This window comes from Palaemon carinicauda, chromosome 29 (genome assembly GCF_036898095.1).
Source record: "Palaemon carinicauda isolate YSFRI2023 chromosome 29, ASM3689809v2, whole genome shotgun sequence".
NCBI lineage: Eukaryota > Metazoa > Arthropoda > Malacostraca > Decapoda > Palaemonidae > Palaemon > Palaemon carinicauda.
Window position 1 is genome coordinate 66,797,219 of NC_090753.1, and position 21,175 is coordinate 66,818,393.

The following is a 21,175-nucleotide window of genomic DNA, read 5'->3' on the forward strand; positions in this document are numbered from 1 at the left end:
TTAGAACTATAAGGTAGATTTACAACGTGTCTTAGCATATAATGCTTAAGTAAAACATGCATGGAGTATTTTATGTACATAAATGTATTAATTTATATTATTTACAAAATAATATACCCCAATTCTTTAGGGTATTTCGTCAACATCGCAGTTCAGTAAATGGCACCGTACTTTTAAATTTTTTTAATAAGTTTACTCAAATTTATATTCATAAGGGTAATATTAGTATATAATAATATATAAAGTGTATTTAATTATTGATTAAGATAAATAATATATAATTAAAGCTCTTTTTTATACTCATATATCCATTATAGGTAGATTTATTTATAGCTGAAAAAATTCTATCCAAAGAGAACGCATTCAAAAGGTAATATTTTCCTCGCCGCTTATGAGTTCACTGGAACGTTGTAATGTTTACAAAAGTATTCATATTATGCAGCTAATACTTTTCTTAAGGTACTGTACCTCATCTCATTATGAGTATCTAGCTGAGTTTATACTAGTTTTGGGGGTAATATCCTATCAGGATATCTATATAACACGTGAATTTCATGTAGAATCCCTGTGTCGACAGGAAGTCATGGCGATAAAAATCTTTCAAAATAAGGGTGAATTGTTTACTACGCTATTGATAGGAATATAGGGTCTTCATAGCAATTAGTATGGAAATTTTATTTATTTCAGTAATAGATGGAGTTGATAGTGATAGTTTGCGATGCATAACTTAATCAGGTCTTTTTAAAAAAGGTAGGTTACCTTATACTATGGGTAGCCTTTGCAAGGTAAGGATTGGATGATTCGGTCCTAATCAAATGCAAGCCTTGGATTTTACGTATGAAATTATTCAGGTCAGTGTAATTAAGTATAATTAAGGGACCCCATATTAGCGGCAAGTTCCTCTCACGTGCATTAAAAATGGACGCCAATTAGCATAAACTTCATCACCCTAACCTAACCTACAAGCTGTGTCCTTACCTACTCACCTAATTGGGGCGGGGTGGGGGGGGGGGTTAACGCCCTCCTGAGGAATCTTTGTATATCAGCGGCCAGTTCCTCCTATGTGGATTAAAAATTGACATCAACTAAACCTCAACTTTCCGCCCTAACCTAGCCTACAAGCCGTGTCCTTACCTACTTACCTAACGGGTGGCGCTGTGACACCCCTCCCACTGCCGTATTCTAATTAAGACAATCATACATAAGGGTGGCCGCTATCATACATACACCCCCTCCCCTTACACTGCCGTATTCTTAGTCGGCCGTCATCATACATACAGGTGGCCGATAATATACATACACCCCTAATTAAGTACGGGATGCAGGGTGGATGACGCCTCCCTGGTGAATAAGGTAGCATAGGTTAGGTTGGGATGAACTTGAAATTTTTGTTTACTAGTTGATGGTGCACTGGTAGAGATTTTACCCTTCAACATAGTCGGTACCAGTTCGGTAAAATTATATTTATGGATGGGGAAACGGAGTGTGTGTATGATAGCGGCCACCTGTATGTGTGAATACGGCTGAATAAGAATACGACGGTAAGGGTTAAGTGAGTAAGTAAAGACGCTGCTTGTAGGTTAGGTTGGGGGGAAAGTTTAGGTTAGTGGTCATACATTTATATGCATGCAGGAGGAACTGGCCGCTGATATACAAAGGCTCCCGGGTAAACGTTTCAAACAGAAAATATATATTCTCCTGTAGTAAATAACATGATTTAACCGAATTTGAGCTTCATTTCAACTGCAAACAAACTGAACAACCAGTTCGACTACTTCGTTTCCCACTACACACTCGCTAAAACTGGTATAATTGAAGTCGAATAAATTTGTCCCTAACTATAATAAAACCACATTGAAGATGCCTTTGACAAAAGAAAGCTTCTACAGGAACTAACATTCCTGGTTAACATTTTAGATAAAAACAGGACTGCTTCCATGGCATCTTTTGTGTAGGAGACCTTTAAATTAAAATTCCTACACTAACCACCTTTCTGAGTACTGGGTCTGATATTAAAAGAGCGTATCCTGCGAGAAGCAGGTGGGCGAGTCTTTCCCCGTGTGCCACCTGTCATTAATAAACTACTTTGCTAACGATTCAGTGGCCGACTCGGAGCCTTTGTATATCAGTGGCCAGGTCCTCTTGTGTGCATTAAAAATGGACACTAATTAACGTATTGAAGTAAACTTCCCCCCCCCCCTTGACCTAACCTACAAGCCGTGTCCTTACCTACTTACCTAATGGGAGGGATAGCGACCCCCCTTACTCTGCAGTATTCCTTGTCGGCCGTCATCATACATACACCCCACCGACTCAACTCTATTTGTTCCTATTCCTACACAAACACAAACCATAGTCCTTCAATAGGAATATGATTTCGGCAAAAATTGAATAGCAGTTTAAAAGTGTAACAAGGTGGTTTAGTTACTGTTGGGTGGATAATAAGCCCAACCACCCAACAGCCTGTGAAGCTCTCATTTTAATTTCAGTTGCAAGCTAATATAGAAGCATTTCTGGCGACTCATCAGGCTGTTTTAATCTTTTGGTTTTTCTTTGGGATTGGATAAATGTGCTGGCAGAAAATTGTGTTTGAGGAATATTAGAATAGAAAAGACAAGGATGTGCAATTTCTTTCTGGTTAAACTGTAAACGTTGACCGTATTCCGAGCAAACTTGCTGTTATCGACAACATACTTTTGTACATTGCTTCATGTCTGTTTCTGTCATTCCCTCATAATTGCGGCCTTACGACAACTACACGAACCTAAGGAATTTTGCACTCCTTAGACAATGTCAAGGTGAACCTAAAGAAATTGGCTTTTTTAAGACAAAACTAGTACTGTATTCCGTTGAAGAAATAACGTTTTACTACTGCCAGTGTTTAAATGGAGGGCCACCATCCTCCTTCTACCCATGCAGTGTCTTCTCGTGCCTGAAAAGGTGCTAAGGGCGTATCATCTGGTAGCGTTGTCCCTGCTGCATCGAAAAGTTCCCTGTGGCCTCTTTCCTCAAGGGAAGACATGGTTTATATGACTCAATAGAAGGTGGACTTCAAGTTCTCCCTTCTAATCTGCCTCATATTCGTTATGTTCTTCACGCTATGACATCTAGTAGAAGAACAAATACAGTATAAGATATCGTTGAAGAAGTGCAAGAAGACGGATCAATAGGTGCCGAGTTGACAAACGATCTTTCCCTATATGTGCAAGGAAGGGACGGTGTGGTACTAAGAATCAATCCATCCCCATATGTGCAAGGAAGGGATGGTGTGGTACTAAGAATCAATCCATCCTGTGGTGGTGTCTCAAAATGTTATATAGGTGATCACATTTCATTCTCCCCTTTTCTCTCAATCTTTCCCCGATCTCTCTCTTATCACTTATAGGAGAGATAGAGAGAATCGGTGCATGCCGCAAAATAGGCCACATAGGAAAGAACTACTGTATTGGCACGTGCTGCTTCTGCAAGCTATGCTACATCTCATGCTGAACGGAGAGCCCTCGAATGAACCTGAATATGCTGCTATTTCTGGCCCAAAGTAGCTGCATAAGAAGTCTTCAAAGTTCAATAAGATCGATCAACTGGTGTCAAGTAACTCACTGATCGATATCTCCACGTGTGTGCGAGAGAGAATTCGTACCGGAATGTTCAGTACCCATTCCCAAGGTGTACCGGTGCTCATGTTCGTGTTATCAGTGCGTGATCGGTTGATATAGAGGACTCCGCCCTCCTTTCCCTACATGTTCGAGTAATACCTCAAGATCTTCCTCACAGAAAACTTCAGTCCCGAGAAGGAACTTAAAGTTGGTCTCCTAATCCTCGTACTAATCCGTGAGTGCAGTGGATTGGGAGAGGTGAGCCTGACGCCGTCTTCAGAGAAAATCTCAGTCCTTGATCGGTACTTCAGTGGCCCTTGAAAGTTAAGACCATCCTTGGTTGATTTGGCCCTGGTTCGAGGCAATAAAATCTGGATTTGAGAATTCCTTGGATTCAGCTGAATAAAAACAAAACCCTTGCCCCCACCCCACTTTCGACTCAGAGAAGGTTTTATGCACCAAACCATGCTGCGTCATCTACTTTGCTCAGTTTAGAGAAGCTCAAGGGGGAAGGTACATACTTCTCGGCCTTTCAGTCGGCGGCCAGGGAATTATCTGCCATGGCCTCCCTCCAAGCTATCTCTTGACTTGACCAGTGGTCAGGTGCAGTGACATACTTTGCAAAGAATGAGCCGACCATCCTGGTGCTTTCAGGAAAAGCATTGGAGAGATAAAGAAATCAAGAGGGAAACGCTGATCCTGGCATTCCCCCTTTCCCACTGCCGATGATAGGCGAATGCCTGTCATGCCACTGCACAACGTGGCAGACACGGAGCTGAATTGTGAGTAGAAAGTGTCCTTAGGGATGGTTATTTACTTCCCTTTCAGGACTGTGGGCTCCCAGTCTCACTTAATCATAAAGCTCTCATTCAGTCCTCCTGTTAGGATAGGTTACGTAATAACTTCGTCACTGTATAGTATAATAGCTTACGTCAATAAACAGGGGGCAGGCACAGTCTCGTCCCTCTCTGCGATCTGACAAAGTGGATACAAATACAACAAGGGTGGTATTTCACAACATAGCGATACCATCCAAGTACATAGCGGGCAAGACACCCTCAGTTGGGTCGGAGTGAGACCTACATCATTGCATAGCAGAGAGGCTTCCTGTGGAGTTCTCCTGGCATCTACCAGTTTGCCACATAGCGAAACAGGATGCTCGCCCATTTTAGACCCATTGTCAAGATGGCGGCTGCAAACAGGACATGCTCTTGCTTGGCAATCTTGGGTCCAACAAGCCTCAGGAGATAATAAAAATCAGCTTTGTTCATCCTGTGGTAGCTGTAGAATTCTTCAATTCAAATAATATACCGATAATACAAATTACTGAAACGGTTAGAAAATTTCTGGGCACCATGATGATATCAGCTGATCGGTTTCGTTTAACTTTTTCCCATTTGCTCCTCAAACTGCAATATCGTAGTGTGACACTACAACACTTTCGCTCGCAATCATCAGCTGAAGGCTGGCGAAAACCTCAGACAAGAAATTACTAGTGTGATTCCATCATTACAGGACCAGGTATATTGACATTTCCAGGGAAGAAAAAGAACCAATTATTCTGTTCTAGGGGGACTTCTAACCCACAAACCAGTGAGTCTTCCTATTTAAAAGACGAAAGATTTGCATAGTTAGAAAATATACATATTAATCTTAAAAAATATTTATTTTTTCTTGGATTTGACATACATTAATTCCCATTCTATGTATACGATGTGATCGCAGATTCTTGATGTAAAATTTTAAATTTTATTTCATTATTTTTCTTTACAGGAAATTCTTCATATACATTTTCATGAGGGGACATTTTAATCTACCATACTTCATTTCCATTCCAGACTGTGATACGCTTTTAAAATTCCAATATGAATAGTTCGCGCCTGAAGAGTTCTCGGTACCTCGTATTTCTAACCATTGGAGTGAGCGGGTTCACAATGTTGATGTATTTCCACTTGGCCACAGAAGTAACACATTTACGCAATGTAATGCACTCCCACGGTAAGTATCTATCTCTTTAGGAAGAAAAATATATATATTTTTTATATAAATGGCCTTTGTTTGGTGTACTAATTGAATGCATTTTCATTATGAATGATGATTTTGATTTGTTTTAATTTTTTCATTTCTTTTTTTACTGTATGTATGTTTTCTTTACTTCTCCTTTGATCTGTTTTTTCTACCGAAGGTCTTTGGAATTGTAACTTCTGTGCCATATAGGAAGCAAGTATGGTTTAGATTGGCCTCCAATAAGTCCAGTTCATCCACAGATTGGTCAATCAAGAAGGCAAAGAGATGCTACTTGCGAGTTGTCGGAGTATTTGCTCTTGGGATAACATTGACTGACTTGAATGTACTGATGCCTTCCAAGAGCACTTCTTCCCAATACAAAACATGACACTTTAGGGCTAGTGAAATTGTACTCCAAATTATCCCAATTTATCATTCAGCCTTCTTATTCCTTTGGTGATTGTAAGCAACATTATAGCTCTTTAGCGTCATTGTTATGAAGAAGAGTACAGTATACTCAGTTATAATGTTATAATGTTGCATCCATGTCAGCCTGTCCCAAACAGTCAGGCTAGGCAGCACTAACAAGGGTAGCCAAAGTTAGGGCATTCACCGAGTGGACCTACACACTTAGACAAAGTGGTCTCTATTCCTACATCTATTGCACCTTAACTTTTAGTGGGACATATATTTTTGGGTGATGAACCCATACTATATAAGAAACCATTACTTGAGTAGTCACTTCAAAATGGTCATCTTTAGCAGGGGCTGAGTTTGTACAATTGCTAAACCCATAATTTGCAGTTTTTTGCTTTTTGATGTGGTCTCTGACCTAATCACTGAGAAAATTGATGGTTCACTAAAGTGAAATACAGTTCAAAATTAATAAGCATATGATTTTGATAATGATAATGATACTATAGTAGAAATAATTTTAATGATACTATAATAATAATAATAATATGTTATTTTCCTTAGTAAAATAAATTGCCCCCTGTGGCCGCGGGGGCATATAAAAATTAGAATAGCGCCAACGTTATCCCTGCGTGTCGTAAGAGGCGACTAAAAGGGACGGGACGAGGGGGCTGGGAACCCCCTCTCCTGTAAAAGTATCCTGTGAGACAGCAACAAAGAGATGGAGCTGGGGGGAGAGTGACTGCTCCCCGCACTCTAGTTTTGGGGTGTTTGAATGTGCGTGGATGTAGTACGATAGAGAGTAAAAGATGTGAGATTGGAAGTATGTTTAGAAGTAGAAGGATGGATGTATTGGCCTTGTGTGAGACAAAGATGAAAGGAAAGGGTGAAGTGATGTTTGGTGAAATGTCTGGTAGAGTGTCTGGGATTGAAAGGGGAAGAGCGAGAGAGGGTGTGGCTTTATTGTTGAGTGAATGGATGACAGGTAAAGTAGTGGAATGGAAGGAGATATCATCTAGGTTAATGTGGGTAAGGGTTAGGTTGGGTAGGGAATGTTGGGCGTTTGTCAGTGCGTATGGGCCAGGTAGTGAGAAAAGTGAAGAAGAGCGGAATGAGTTCTGGAGTGAATTAACTAGGTGTGTAGAAGGACTGGGTAGAAGGAATTATGTAGTTGTTATGGGTGACTTAAATGCTAGAGTGGGTGCTGGAGAGGTAGAAGGTGTCATTGGGAAATATGGCGTACCAGGTGAAAATGAGAGTGGTGAGAGACTGGTAGATATGTGTGTTGAACAAGAGATGGTAATAAGTGCTAGCTTTTTTAAAAAGAAAGATAAAAATAAGTATACATGGGTAAGAGTGGCAAATGGAAGAGTAGTAGAAAGGGCATTAATGGATTATGTGTTGATAACAAAAAGAATGTTTGGAAGATTGAAAGACGTGCACGTGTTTAGGGGTATGGCTAACGGTATGTCTGATCATTTTTTGGTGGAAGGAAAATTGGTTGTAGCCAAAGAGTGGGGGAATCGAGTGGGTGGATGTAAAAGGGAGCTAGTGAGGGTTGAAGAGCTAATAAAACCGGGGGTAAAAAGTAAATATCAGGAAAGGTTGAAAATGGCATATGACGAGGTGAGAGTAAGAGAAACTGGTAATTTAGAGGAGGAGTGGAAGTTAGCAAAAGAAAATTTTGTTGGGATTGCAAGTGATGTATGTGGCAAGAAGGTTGTTGGAGGCAGCATGAGGAAGGGCAGTGAATGGTGGAATGAAGGAGTGAAGGTAAAAGTGGAAGAGAAAAAGAAGGCTTTTGAAGAATGGCTGCAGAGTAATAGTATAGAGAAGTATGAAAAATATAGAGAGAAAAAGGTGGAAGTAAAGCGCAAGGTACGTGAGGAAAAGAGGGCAGCTGACCTGAGGTGGGGTCAGGGACTGGGTCAGTCATATGAAGAGAATAAGAAGAAGTTTTGGAAAGAAGTGAAGAGAGTAAGGAAGGCCGGCGCAAGAATTGAAGAGACAGTGAAAGATGGAAATGGAAGGTTGTTAAAAGGAGAGGAGGTAAGGAAAAGGTGGGCGGAATATTTTGAAAGTTTGCTGAATGTTGAGGATGATAGGGAGGCAGATATAATTGCGGTTCCAGGTGTTGAGGTGCCAGTGATGGGAGATGAGAATGAGAGAGAGATTACAATAGAGGAAGTGAGGAGAGCACTAGATGAAACGAGAGTAGGAAAAGCATCGGGTATGGATGGTGTGAAAGCTGAGATGTTGAAGGAAGGGGGTGTGACTGTACTTGAATGGTTGGTGAGATTGTTTAATGTGTGTTTTGTGTTGTCAATGGTACCAGTAGATTGGGTCTGTGCATGTATTGTACCACTATATAAGGGTAAGGGAGATGTGCATGAGTGTTGTAATTCAAGAGGTATTAGTTTGTTGAGTGTAGTTGGAAAAGTGTATGGTAGAATACTGATTAATAGGATTAAGGATAAAACAGAGAATGCAATCTTGGAAGTACAGGGTGGTTTTAGAAGAGGTAGGGGTTGTATGAATCAGATTTTTACAGTTAGGCAGATATGCGAGAAATATTTAGCAAAAGGTAAGGAGGTGTATGTTGCGTTTATGGATCTGGAGAAAGCATATGATAGAGTTGATAGGGAAGCAATGTGGAATGTGATGAGGTTATATGGAGTTGGTGGAAGGTTGTTGCAAGCAGTGAAAAGTTTCTACACAGGTAGTAAAGCATGTGTTAGAATAGGAAATGAGGTGAGCGATTGGTTTCCGGTGAGAGTGGGGCTGAGACAGGGATGTGTGATGTCGCCGTGGTTGTTTAACTTGTATGTTGATGGAGTGGTGAGAGAGGTGAATGCTAGAGTGCTTGGACGAGGATTAAAACTGGTAGGCGAGAATGATCATGAATGGGAGGTAAATCAGTTGTTGTTTGCGGATGATACTGTACTGGTAGCAGACACAGAAGAGAAGCTTGACCGACTAGTGACAGAATTTGGAAGGGTGTGTGAGAGAAGGAAGTTGAGAGTTAATGTGGGTAAGAGTAAGGTTATGAGATGTACGAGAAGGGAAGGTGGTGCAAGGTTGAATGTCATGTTGAATGGAGAGTTACTTGAGGAGGTGGATCAGTTTAAGTACTTGGGGTCTGTTGTTGCAGCAAATGGTGGAGTGGAAGCAGATGTACGTCAGAGAGTGAATGAAGGTTGCAAAGTGTTGGGGGCAGTTAAGGGAGTAGTAAAAAATAGAGGATTGGGCATGAATGTAAAGAGAGTTCTATATGAGAAAGTGATTGTACCAACTGTGATGTATGGATCGGAGTTGTGGGGAATGAAAGTGATGGAGAGACAGAAATTGAATGTGTTTGAGATGAAGTGTCTGAGGAGTATGGCTGGTGTATCTCGAGTAGATAGGGTTAGGAACGAAGTGGTGAGGGTGAGAACGGGTGTAAGAAATGAGTTAGCGGCTAGAGTGGATATGAATGTGTTGAGGTGGTTTGGCCATGTTGAGAGAATGGAAAATGGCTGTCTGCTAAAGAAGGTGATGAATGCAAGAGTTGATGGGAGAAGTACAAGAGGAAGGCCAAGGTTTGGGTGGATGGATGGTGTGAAGAAAGCTCTGGGTGATAGGAGGATAGATGTGAGAGAGGCAAGAGAGCGTGCTAGAAATAGGAATGAATGGCGAGCGATTGTGACGCAGTTCCGGTAGGCCCTGCTGCTTCCTCCGGTGCCTTAGATGACCGCGGAGGTAGCAGCAGTAGGGGACTCAGCAGTATGAAGCTTCATCTGTGGTGGAAATGTGGGAGGTTGGGCTGTGGCACCCTAGCAGTACCAGCTGAACTCGGCTGAGTCCCTGGTTAGGCTGGAGGAACGTAGAGAGTAGAGGTCCCCTTTTTGTTTTGTTTCTTGTTGTTGTCGGCTACCCCCCAAAATTGGGGGAAGTGCCTTTGGTATATGTATGTATGTATGTAAAATAAATTTTTGAATATACTTACCCGATGATCATATAGCTGCATCCCTGCTGCCCGACAGAAAAAATCTACCGGAGGAATACGCCAGCGATCGCTGTACAGGTGGGGGTGTACATCAACAGCGCCATCTGTCAAGTAGGTACTCAAGTACTCGATGTCAACAACAAACCAATTTTCTCCTCTGTCCCACTGGTTCTCTATTGGGGAGGAAGGGTGGGTCCTTTAATTTATGATCATCGGGTAAGTATATTAAAAAATTTATTTTACTAAGGAAAATAACATTTTTCAATATCAAACTTACCCGATGATCATATAGCTGATTCACACCCAGGGGGGTGGGTAGAGACCAGCATAACAAGTTGACATTATGAGCTAAGTATTCCGTATTTCATTTTTGCAGTTATTCAAAATAACAAGCATAAAATAAATAAGTACCTGGTAAGGAAGACGACTTGAACAATTACTCTGCCTTTTTAAGTACGTCTTCCTTACTGAGCCTCGCGATCCTCATAGGATGCTGAGCGACTCCTAGGAGCTGAAGTATGAAGGGTTGCAACCCATACTAAAGGTCCTCATCAAAACCTCTAATCTAGGCGCTTCTCAAGAAATGATTTTGACCACCCGCCAAATCAAGTAGGATGCGAAAGGCTTCTTAGCCTTCCGGACAACCCAAAAATATTTCAAGAGAAAGATTAAAAAGGTTCTGGAATTAGGGAATTGTAGTGGTGGAGCCCCCACCACTACTGCACTCGTTGCTACGAATGGTCCCAGAGTGTAGCAGTTCTCGTAAAGAGACTGGACATTCTTAAGATAAAAGACGCGAACACTGATTTGCTTTTCCAATAGGTTGCGTCGAATATACTTTGCAGAGATCTATTTTGTTTAAAGGCCACGGAAGTTGTGACAGCTCTAACTTCGTGTGTCCTTACCTTCAGCCAAGCTTGGTCTTCCTCATTCAGAAGGGAATGAGCTTCTCGTATTAACAGTCTGATAAAAATAGGATAAAGAATTCTCTGACATAGGCAAAGATGAATTCTTAACTGAACACCATAAAGCTTCAGATGGGCCTCGTAAAGGTTTTAAATAGAACTTAAGAGCTCTTATAGGACATAATACTCTTTCTAGTTCATTTCCAACCATACGATAAGTTTGGAATATCGAACGATATTGGTCAAGGCCGAGAAGGCAGCTCGTGTTTTGCTAGAAAACCAAGATGTAGAACATGTAGCCGTTTCGGATGAGAATCCGATGTTCTTGCTGAAGGCATGAATCTCACTGACTCTTTTAGCTGTGGATAAGCATATCAGGAAAAGAGTCTTAAAGGTGAGATCTTTCAGGGAGGCTGATTGAAGTGGTTCGAACCTGTCTAACATAAGGAATCTTAGAACCACGTCTAAATTCCAACCAGGTGTAACCAAACGACGCTCCTTCGTGGTCTCAAAAGACTTAAGGAGGTCCTGTAGAGCTTTATTGTTGGAAAGATCTAAGCCTCTGTGACGGAAGACTGATGCCAACATGCTTCTGTAACCCTTGATAGTGGGAGCTGAAAGAGATCGCTCTTTCCTCAGATATAAGAGGAAGTCAGCTATTTGAGTTACAGAGGTACTGGTCGAGGATATGGATACTGACTTGCACCAGTTTCGGAAGATTTCCCACTTCGATTGGTAGACTCTAAGGGTGGATGTTCTCCTTGCTCTAGCAATCGCTCTGGTTGCCTCCTTCGAAAAACCTCTAGTTCTCGAGAGTCTTTCGATATTCTGAAGGCAGTCAGACGAAGAGCGAGGAGGCCTTGGAGTACCTTCTTTACGCGTGGCAGACGTAGCAGGTCCACCCTTAGGGGAAGTGTTCTGGGAACGTCTACTAGCCATCGAAGTACCTCGGTAAGTTATTCTCTCGCGGGCCAGAGGGAAGCAACTAGAGTCAACTTTGTCCCTTCGTGAGAGGCGAACTTCTGCAGTACCTTGTTGACAATCTAGAACGGAGGGAATGCATATAGATCTAGATGAGACCAATCTAGTGAAAGGCATCTATAAGAACTACTGCTGGGTCCGGGATAGGTGAGCAAAGTATTGAGAGCCTCTTGGACATCGAGATTGCGAAGAGATCTATGGTTGGCTGGCCCCAGGTGACCCAAAGTCTCTTGCATACATCCTTGTGGAGGGTCCAATGTGTTGGAATTATTGTCCCTTCCTACTGAGACAATCTGCTAAGACATTCAAGTTGCCTTGGATGAAACTCGTTACTAGTGAAAAGTCTAGACCTGTTGAACAGGAGAGGAGGTCACTTGCGAACTCGTACCATGTCAGAGAGTAGGTCCCTCCTTGCTAGGAGATGTACATCAAAGCACAGAGATGACCGTGTTCACCTCCACCACTTTGCCTTGAAGGAGAGACCTGAAGCTTTTCCAGGTCAGACGTACTGCCAGAAGCTTCTTGCAGTTGAAATGCATTGTCCTTTGACTCGAGTTCCATAATCCCGAGCATTCCCTACCGCCTAAGGACGCACCCCAGCCTACGTCCGATGCGTCTGAGAAGAGAACATGGTTGGGAGTCTGAACAGTCAGGGGAAGACCCTTTCAAAGGTTGATAAAGTCCTTTCATCAAGGCAGACCAGACTATCTTTCCGGAAACCGGGATCGAGACCGCTTCTAGCGTCTTGTCCTTTTCCAGTGAAGAGCTAGATGATACCGAAGAGGACGGAGGTGTAGTCTTCCAAGAGACACCAATTGAACCACGGATGACAGTGTCCTAACCAGACTCATCCACAGCCTGACAGGGCCGTGTTCCTTCTTCAGCATCTTCTGGATGGATAGCATGGCTGGGGGATGATCGTCTTGTTCAGCCATGTCCCCATCAGAGGGTTCCTCATCCGAAACTGATGAGGAAACGGCAACGGAGTGGGCAACGTCTGACTCGCTGAATCCGGTCGCACTGGTGGATGCGTGACGGAGCCGGACACAAGATCATGGTACTGCTGCACAGTCTGTGAACTGTCAACCATGGGGACGCGAGGAAGTACAGCGACAACCCGAAACTGTCTAGACTGTCTGGGTTGTGCAGACAACCCCCTACCGGGTTGCTGAGGTTGCCGCACTGCGTCACAACAAGTCACCTCTGCTGGTTGTTGAACGTCTTCCTAGCGACACACTGAACGTCCACAACCACCTCCGAGAGTTGCTTAACGTCAACGTGCGACTGGCAACCCACACTAGGTCGCACTGGTGGAGGAACCATCTCAACTGGCGGACGTGAGTAGGATACCTCAGCGTCAACAGGGCGTACAACCAACCGGTAGGAAGGTTGTTGGCAAGAAGGTTCTTCTCCGTAAAAAATTCTCTATCAAGGACTAAGCTTGGACTGCATGTCTTGCAACAAAGCCCAAGGTCTATGGGAGCAGGTGTGGCAACAGACGGGGTTAGTGACTGAAGCGGAACCATTTACCCTCCCTGGAAGCATGTTATGCTTTAATTAAAGTCCATAGGAGGCTAAGCAGCTTAAGGCTCCTCTCCAAATGACAGAGTCCTCAAGGGAATATCAGAAGGAGGGAGAACAGCACTTTCTCATCTACAGGAACCATGTCCGAGAAAAGCTAGGTTATCTCAGTGAGGGTTTCACTGGTGCATAAGCAGCAGACCAGAAGGCAACGTTATGAAACTGCTTGACAGTCTGTGAACTGTCAAAAACTGAACTGTCAACCCCAACAGGTGCGTGAGGACATACAGCACTGGTGTATTAGTAGCACACCAGAAGGCAACGTTATGTAACTGTTTGACAGTCTGTGAGTTGGCAACAACCAAAGCTGTGTGGGGAAGCCTCAACTCCTGACTGACTAGTTTGCTGCGGGCAAGTGGCGGTAACCACAGTGTGTTGCGGAGGCTGACACACCGTGTCAAAACACGGCAGCTTGTGGTAGCTCACGCACGGCAACGGAGTGCTCCGTGTGTCTGTGGGAGTCAGCCTGCATCTGGCAGGGTTGACTACGCATGGGTGGAGGAGCTCTCACAACAAGAGTGTGGGAGCAGGCAGCCATGCCGGGCGCACAACCGTGGCAGGCTGTAGGCCAACGGGTGCCTCGTCAACATTCTCCGCAGTCTGATTGTGGGAGCTGGCAACAACAAAAGCGGAGTGCTGGTGCGTGGGAGGGACTGCCGTGGGATGCGGAGCATGCCGCATTGCGGCAAAACACGGCAGCTTGACAGCACCTTCCCACTGCTGATGCGGTAGCTCACGCATGTTAACGGAGGGTGCAGCATGAACATGCGTCTGGCAGGATCGACTGCGCATCGGTGGAGCTCTCACAGGTGGAGTGTGGGAGCAGGCAGCCGCAGTATCTGCTGAGCGCACAACCGTGGCAGGTTGTAGGTTAACAGGTGCAGTGTCAACCTTCTCAGCACGATACTCCTGCATGAAGGAAGCAAGCTGAGACTGCATATCTGCAGCATGGACCACTAGGGTCTATAAAAGACGGCAACAAACGGAGCTACTGTCCGTTGTGACTGAGGGTCTAAAACAGTTGGTGCGGCAACAGACGGAGTTACTGCCTGTTGCGGTACCACCTTGCCTCTCTCGGAAGGTGTGCAGTCGTCGGATGACTGCAGCGAGTCCGGACTGACCCAGTGGCTACACCTAGGCCGTTGGACTTGCGCGGAAGGGACCGACTTGCACTTAAAAAAGCTGCAAGATTTGGTCCATGGTTTCTGCGAGAAACCTCTTCCGCAGACGAGGAATAAATGGGCTCTCTCGTCTTTGTGTGGGTGGGGTGATCACGTCGGCAACGTGTGTAGATACACCCGAAACCACGGAGGGAAACGTCTGTTCGTCGATCAAGGCCTGTGGAACCCATAAGTCCTTCGACATTACTTCTCCCCTGGGCTTGGGAGCTTGTAAGAGGTATCGGACTAGGTGAACAACTGGCACGAACAGACGAACCCTCGAACGCAACACTGTAACACTTTGCGCATATCACTTTATCACTTTTGATTTTCTGTTAGCACTTATTTCACTGAAATCGAAACTTTAACTGATTTCTATCTGAAACACGCAATCCTATCCTTCATTAAAAGGTAGTAATTGCGAAAACAGTATTACAATGCAACAGAAAAACATAATTAAAGATAAAGAATTCAGTGGCTGGAAAAGAGACTAAACACTAGATCAAATAAACTACGTTTAAAATCTCTCACCGCATAAAGCCTGGGAACAAGAATAAAACTCTAGAAACGTTTTACCGTCTTCCCCTACAGCGACTAGGGAGAAGAGTGAAAAACGAGAACAACGTTACCCGCTTGAACGAAACGTTTATTCTCCTCTCTCTCCCTCCGTCTCTATCTCTCTCTCTCTTCTCTCTTGACTTAGAACCTGAGAGAAGAGCCCAATTATATATCGTTAAAACATATTATTTGATAAAGGAAAAAACTGAAAGGTTTCCCAAATAAAAAGTTCCTTTATTTAGAATTTAAACCATTTAAGCTAAGAAAGAATGAACGAAACGCTAGAATCGGTTTACTCTTACTGCAACGTGAAACCGTGAAATACTCTCTCTCTATCGTAACGATAGAGCGCATGTTGAACGTTCTGAACGTCAACAACTGCGGAGACTAAACTAAACGTTAGTTCATCTTTGAAAACAGTACGAGAGTATCAAAGAAATTCTTTCATAAAACATTAAAATTAAAAAAAGTATTAAATTCTTAAAAGGTAAATACGATATGACGGGCTCAATGTTAATTAACTTCGGTTCCAAGTGAGGACCGCCTACTATTAGGAAAGGTCGCATATAAACAAACATAAAAATTAATTTTTATAAGTTTATAATAAATGGAAAGTTAATCGAAGAGGCCTATAAAGGCGGAGAGATATAAAATATATAGATCTATAACTTGTTAAGCAAAATTACCAAAAACCTAAACACACTTCCGTCTAAGGGAAGGGTCGGCCATTAAAAAGTGAAAGAGAGTCCATACTCTCTTCGTCACCAACACTTCCGTCTAAGGGAAGGGTCGGCCATTTAAAAGTGAAAGAGAGTCCATACTCTCTTCGTCACCATAATTAAATCTATCCAAAACGAATTCAAGTTTTGAAATGAAGATAAAACCCTGCATAGCGAAAGCTCAAAACTGGAATAGTGTACTTCACCAAATCGTTGTGAAAACAAATCCAGTTAGGGACGGCGTATTAAGTAGGTCTTGCCTGTGGCACGACAGAGGGAAAATTGGTTCGTTGTTGACATCGAGTACTTGAGTACCTACTTGACAGATGGCGCTGTTGATGTACACCCCCACCTGTATAGCGATCGCTGGCGTATTCCTCCCGTAGATTTTTTCTGTCGGGCAGCAGGGATGCAGCTATATGATCATCGGGTAAGTTTGATATTGAAAAATAATAAATAAATGATAATAATGTTAATTGTATTTATGAATAATAAGGATGAAATTAATTTTAGATTAGTTATATTTCATAGACTTGCGTGATTCATATGAGGTGCAGTAAGCCTTCTAGTATTTGAGATCATTTCTTGTAAGAGAGAACAGTGCATCCTATATGTAAATTATATTTAAGAACTTTTATAAAATAATGGTAAAAATTTACTTTATTCAACAGTAGTTTAAAATAGTAAATGTTTCATTAGGGTAGAAGAGACTCTTTAGCTATGGTAAACAGCTCTTCTAGAAGGACACTCCAAAATCAAACCATTGTTCTCTAGTCTTTAGTAGTGCCATAGCCTCTATACCATGGTCTTCCACTGTCTTGGGTTAGAGGTCTCTTACTTGAGGGTACACTCATGCTCACCATTCTATCTTATTTCTCTTTCTTTAGTTATTTTTTGAAGTTTTTATAGTTTATATGAAAGATTTATTTTAAAAGTTACTCTTCTTAAGATATTTTATTTCAATTGTTCATTGCTTGTAGTTTATTTTCTTATTTCCTTTTCTTTACTGGGCTATTTTCCCTGTTGGAGCCCTTGGGCTTATAGCATCTTGCTTTTCCAGCAAGGGTTGTAGCTTAGTAATAATAATAATAAGAATAATAATAATATTAATTAAGTACGAGATGCTTCTTGAAATGACCGCATTCTTTATTTTCTTATTTCCTTTTCTTCACTGGGCTATTTTCCCTGTTGGAGCCCTTGGGCTTATAGAATCTTGGTTTTCCTCCTAGGGTTGTAGCTTAGCAAGTAATAATAATAATAATAATAATAATAATAATACTGTAGATATGTAAAAGTGCTGCTTCTTGAAATGACCGCATTCTTTATTTTCTTATTTCCTTTTCTTCACTGGGCTATTTTCCCTGTTGGAGCCCTTGGGCTTATAGAATCTTGGTTTTCCTGCTAGAGTTGTAGCTTAGTAAGTAATAATAATAATAATAATAATAATAATAATAATAATAATAATAATAATAATAATAATAATAATAATAATAATACTGTAGATATTTAAAAGTGCTGCTTCTTGAAATGACAGCATTTTTTACTTTCTTATTTCCTTTTCTTCACTGGGCTATTTTTCCTGTTGGAGCCCTTGGGCTTATAGCATCTTGGTTTTCCTGCTAGGGTTGTAGCTTAGCAAGTAATAATAATAATAACAATGTACAAGTGCTGCTTCTTGAAATTACCACTTTTTTTTTTTTTCTAACAGCTGCATTGGGGTCTATACTCCGCGGAGTCCCACCAGTCGATAACGTCTTGGATCTGGACAACCTGGTTATAATATACAACAGAGTCCCAAAAACTGGATCTACCTCTTTCATAGGTTTAGCCTACGATCTTTGTGCCAAAAATAAGTTTAATGTTTTGCACATTAACACAACAAAAAATATGCCCACTTTGTCATTGACTGATCAGGTATGTTTCTTTTACGTGTCATTTTCAAATTATTGTCCGTCACGTAGTGCTTGTATATTAATAAAATAATTAAGAAGGAATTCAATGTTCAAATGAAGATTTAAATTGACGGAAGGAATTTATTTTAATGATAATTATCTTGCATTCACCCTCTCATTCCCTGTACAGTACTATACTGTATATTCTTTTATAAGTTTATTGTGTTTACAGAGCATATTATACAGTCATATTATTTAAATATTTGGCAAGAGTAGTCAAATCAAACCCTGAACTTAAGATTGTTAATCAATCATATTTCTTGATTCAGGTTCTTTGTCATGTCTAGACTTATCTCCCAATCACCTTTTTTGCCTCAACTTTTCTTGATCACTATCACCTTCAAAGTTGGTTTGTTCCTATGCATTTACAAGCCTTCCATGACTAAAGCGCTAACTGGAATGGCCGTCGATTCATTACCAAGGAAGTTGGTTAACGACAGGTGATAGGAGGCAGGACCCCTTCCCACTGAGCTTTCTCATACTTATTAACTTTAACCACTCCACTCCTTTCAGTGGTGTTTGAAGTATCCCTGGTCAGCAGCCAGCAATTCCCTGTGCCATCTTGTTTCATTGGAGTTCCGTTCAACTTTCCTCCTTCGGAGATGTTTCTGTTCTTTGATGTAGTCAAGGTGAGAGGCCCACGCACACCTAGAGCATCTAGTCGCTTCAGGAGTCTTGTCAACAGGAGAACAGCTCATGGACATCAACCTGCTGGAAATGCAATCTTGTGTTGCTTACACTGCAAGCATTCAAAGCCTGTGAGAGTTGAGTAAAGCAGCTGCATATGTAGACAGTGGACACTTCATTGTATTCATTTCTTGTTATTTATTACTTCCTTTCTATATTCTCCATAATCAAAATATTACCGATCGTGCACCATATAGCTGTCATTATGGAACATTCCTTGCAAGAGAAATGTAGTAGCAGCCATGCTCAGTTACCAGGGACAGGTTGTAGGAACAGAGTGGTCCCTAGTTCCCTGCATGGCAGAAAGGATTCTTCCCCTTTTGGGGGTCAAAGGTAATCGACCTAATTGCCATACAGTTGATCAGGAAACTTGGTGTTCTGCTCCCCATTCCAGATCCATAGGCAGTGTGGAGGACACATTCAAACACCCATGTGACAACCTGGATGCATATGCCTTTCCTCCCTTCTCGATCTGCTGACTAATCAATTTTGAAAACGTCAGTTCTCAGGATAACCTTGGCGACTTCTGGATTGCTGCAGCTTGAATGGCACCCCGATCTGATGATGCTCGTAGTTTAGGTCCCGAGAGAACTGGTATAGGCTAGCCCTCTCTGTCGGCTGCATCTACGCAGTAATTATCACTCATTGCGGTCCCTTGCACATCACGGGTCGAGGCTATCCAGCATCTCCTTCAAGTTTAAGTCTTTTTGTGAGTCTGTACACAGATGTCTGAATATCTGTGTAAAAGGGGCTCTCCTCTGGTTAGAGTCACTCTTTAGAAAAGGCCATCTTCTGAAAGAACTTTAATTGATTCTCTGGTCGCAATTAATTTCTTTACAGTCGATTTCTTAATTCTCATTCCAAAAGAAGGGGTTCTTCTGCTTTCATTCCAAGAGAAGGGGTTCTTCTGTTTCCTCTAGTAAAGAGTACAGATATAATTCAGTGGATTCTCTCCACAAATCAATTGAACTATATAAACTGTGGTTATCATAAATCATTTCTGGAAACTTTACGAGTAAGAAACCCAGACTTCTTAAAGCCCCATTTAGTTTTAGATTAGATCAGACTTTTCATTTACAGCTAGAACAAACCCTTCGAGAGTTGAAAATGTTAACCTAGTGGTCTGGCTAGATTATTCCATAAGTTTAAGTAAATTTGAAAGGTCTTATTAAAATAAATTTTTTAAATATTTAACTTAGCCGGTGAATATATAGCTGCAACTCTGTTGCTCGACAGACAAAAAACTGTACAAAAAAACTCGCCAGCGATCGCTATACAGGTTGCGGGTGTGCCCATCAGCGCCAACTGTCGGCCAGATACCAAACTCCATGTAAACAAAGACTCAATTTTATCTCTGTCGACGTGTCGACAAGACGTACTTTACTCGCTGTTGAAACCTGGAGTTTTTCCCATCATCTTTGGTGAAGTACTATATTCTGGTTTGAGCTTTCGCAGTGCAGGTGTTTTATCTTCATCTTAAATCTTGAACTCGTTTTGGATAGATTTAATTTTTGGTGACAAAGAGAGTATGGACTTTCTTTGACTTTTAAATGGCCGACCCTTCCCTTAGACGGAAGTGTGTTTAGGCTTTTAGTAATTATCTTATCACGTTATAAATTAATTATAGATTTTCCTCTTCGATTAACTTTCCATTTATAATAAACATAAAAAATAAATTTTAATGTTTTGTTTATATGCGACCTTTCCTGAGAGTAGGCGGTCCTAACTTGGAAACCAAAGTTAATCTACGTTGAGCCCTTTAAATCGTAAATAGCTTTTAAAGAGCTAAGGATTTAAAACTTTTTAAATGAAAGATTTTATGAAAGAATTTCTTTGAATAGTCTTCGTACTGTTTTCAAAGATGAACTAACGTTTAGTTTATTTATGCTATGCAGTTTGCGCTCTATCGTTACGATAGAGAGAGAGTGTATCACGGTTTCACTTTGCAGAAAGAGTAAATCGATTCTGACGTTTTGTTCATTCTTCTTTCAAAGCTTAAATGTTTTAAATTCTATTTTAAGGGAACTTTTTAATTGAAAAACCTTTCAGTTTTTTCCTTTGATCAAATAACATGTTTTTTTGACGAAACGTAATTGGGCTCTTCTCTTAGGTGCGAAATCAAGAGAGAAAGAGAGAGAGAGATAGAGACGGAGGGAGAGAGAGGAGAGAAAACGTTCCGTTCAAGCGTGTAACGTTGTTCTCGAGTTACTCTCGTCCCTAGTCTCTGTACGGGGAGAAAGGATAAAACGTTTTTAGTTTTATTCTCGTCCCCAGGCAATGTACGGTGAGAGATTGAAAACGTAGTTTTGAATGAACTAGTGTTTATTCTCTTCCCCAACCACTGAATTTTTTATCTTAAAAGATGTTTACTGTTTTTTTGCTGGTATTAATGTGCTTGCATTATACGCCTGATTTCGCATTTACTACCTTTTGATGAGGGTAGAATTGCGTGCTTCAGGTAGAAATCAGTAAAAGTTTCGATTTCAGTGAAATAAGTGCAAAACAGAAAATCGTAGTGATAAAGTGATATTACGCAAAGTGTTACAGTGTTGCGTCCGAGGGTTCGTCTGTTCGTGCCTGTCGTTCACCTAGTCCGGGACCTCTTGCAAGCTCCCAAGCCCAGGGGAGAA

The 21,175-nt window shown here is 41.7% G+C and overlaps 1 protein-coding gene across 1 annotated transcript in view; it reads left to right on the forward strand.

The window, feature by feature from the left end:
* The first annotated feature begins 383 nt into the window (after positions 1–383).
* The window catches only part of LOC137622209 (heparan sulfate 2-O-sulfotransferase 1-like), a 55,036-nt gene continuing 34,244 nt past the window's right edge, over positions 384–21,175 (forward strand). The window contains exons 1-3 of the mRNA XM_068352676.1: positions 384–459; positions 5,435–5,594; positions 17,615–17,820. Coding sequence (XP_068208777.1) covers positions 5,462–5,594; positions 17,615–17,820 — 339 coding nt within the window. The 5' untranslated portion in view covers positions 384–459; positions 5,435–5,461. The remainder of the gene's footprint in view (positions 460–5,434; positions 5,595–17,614; positions 17,821–21,175) is intronic.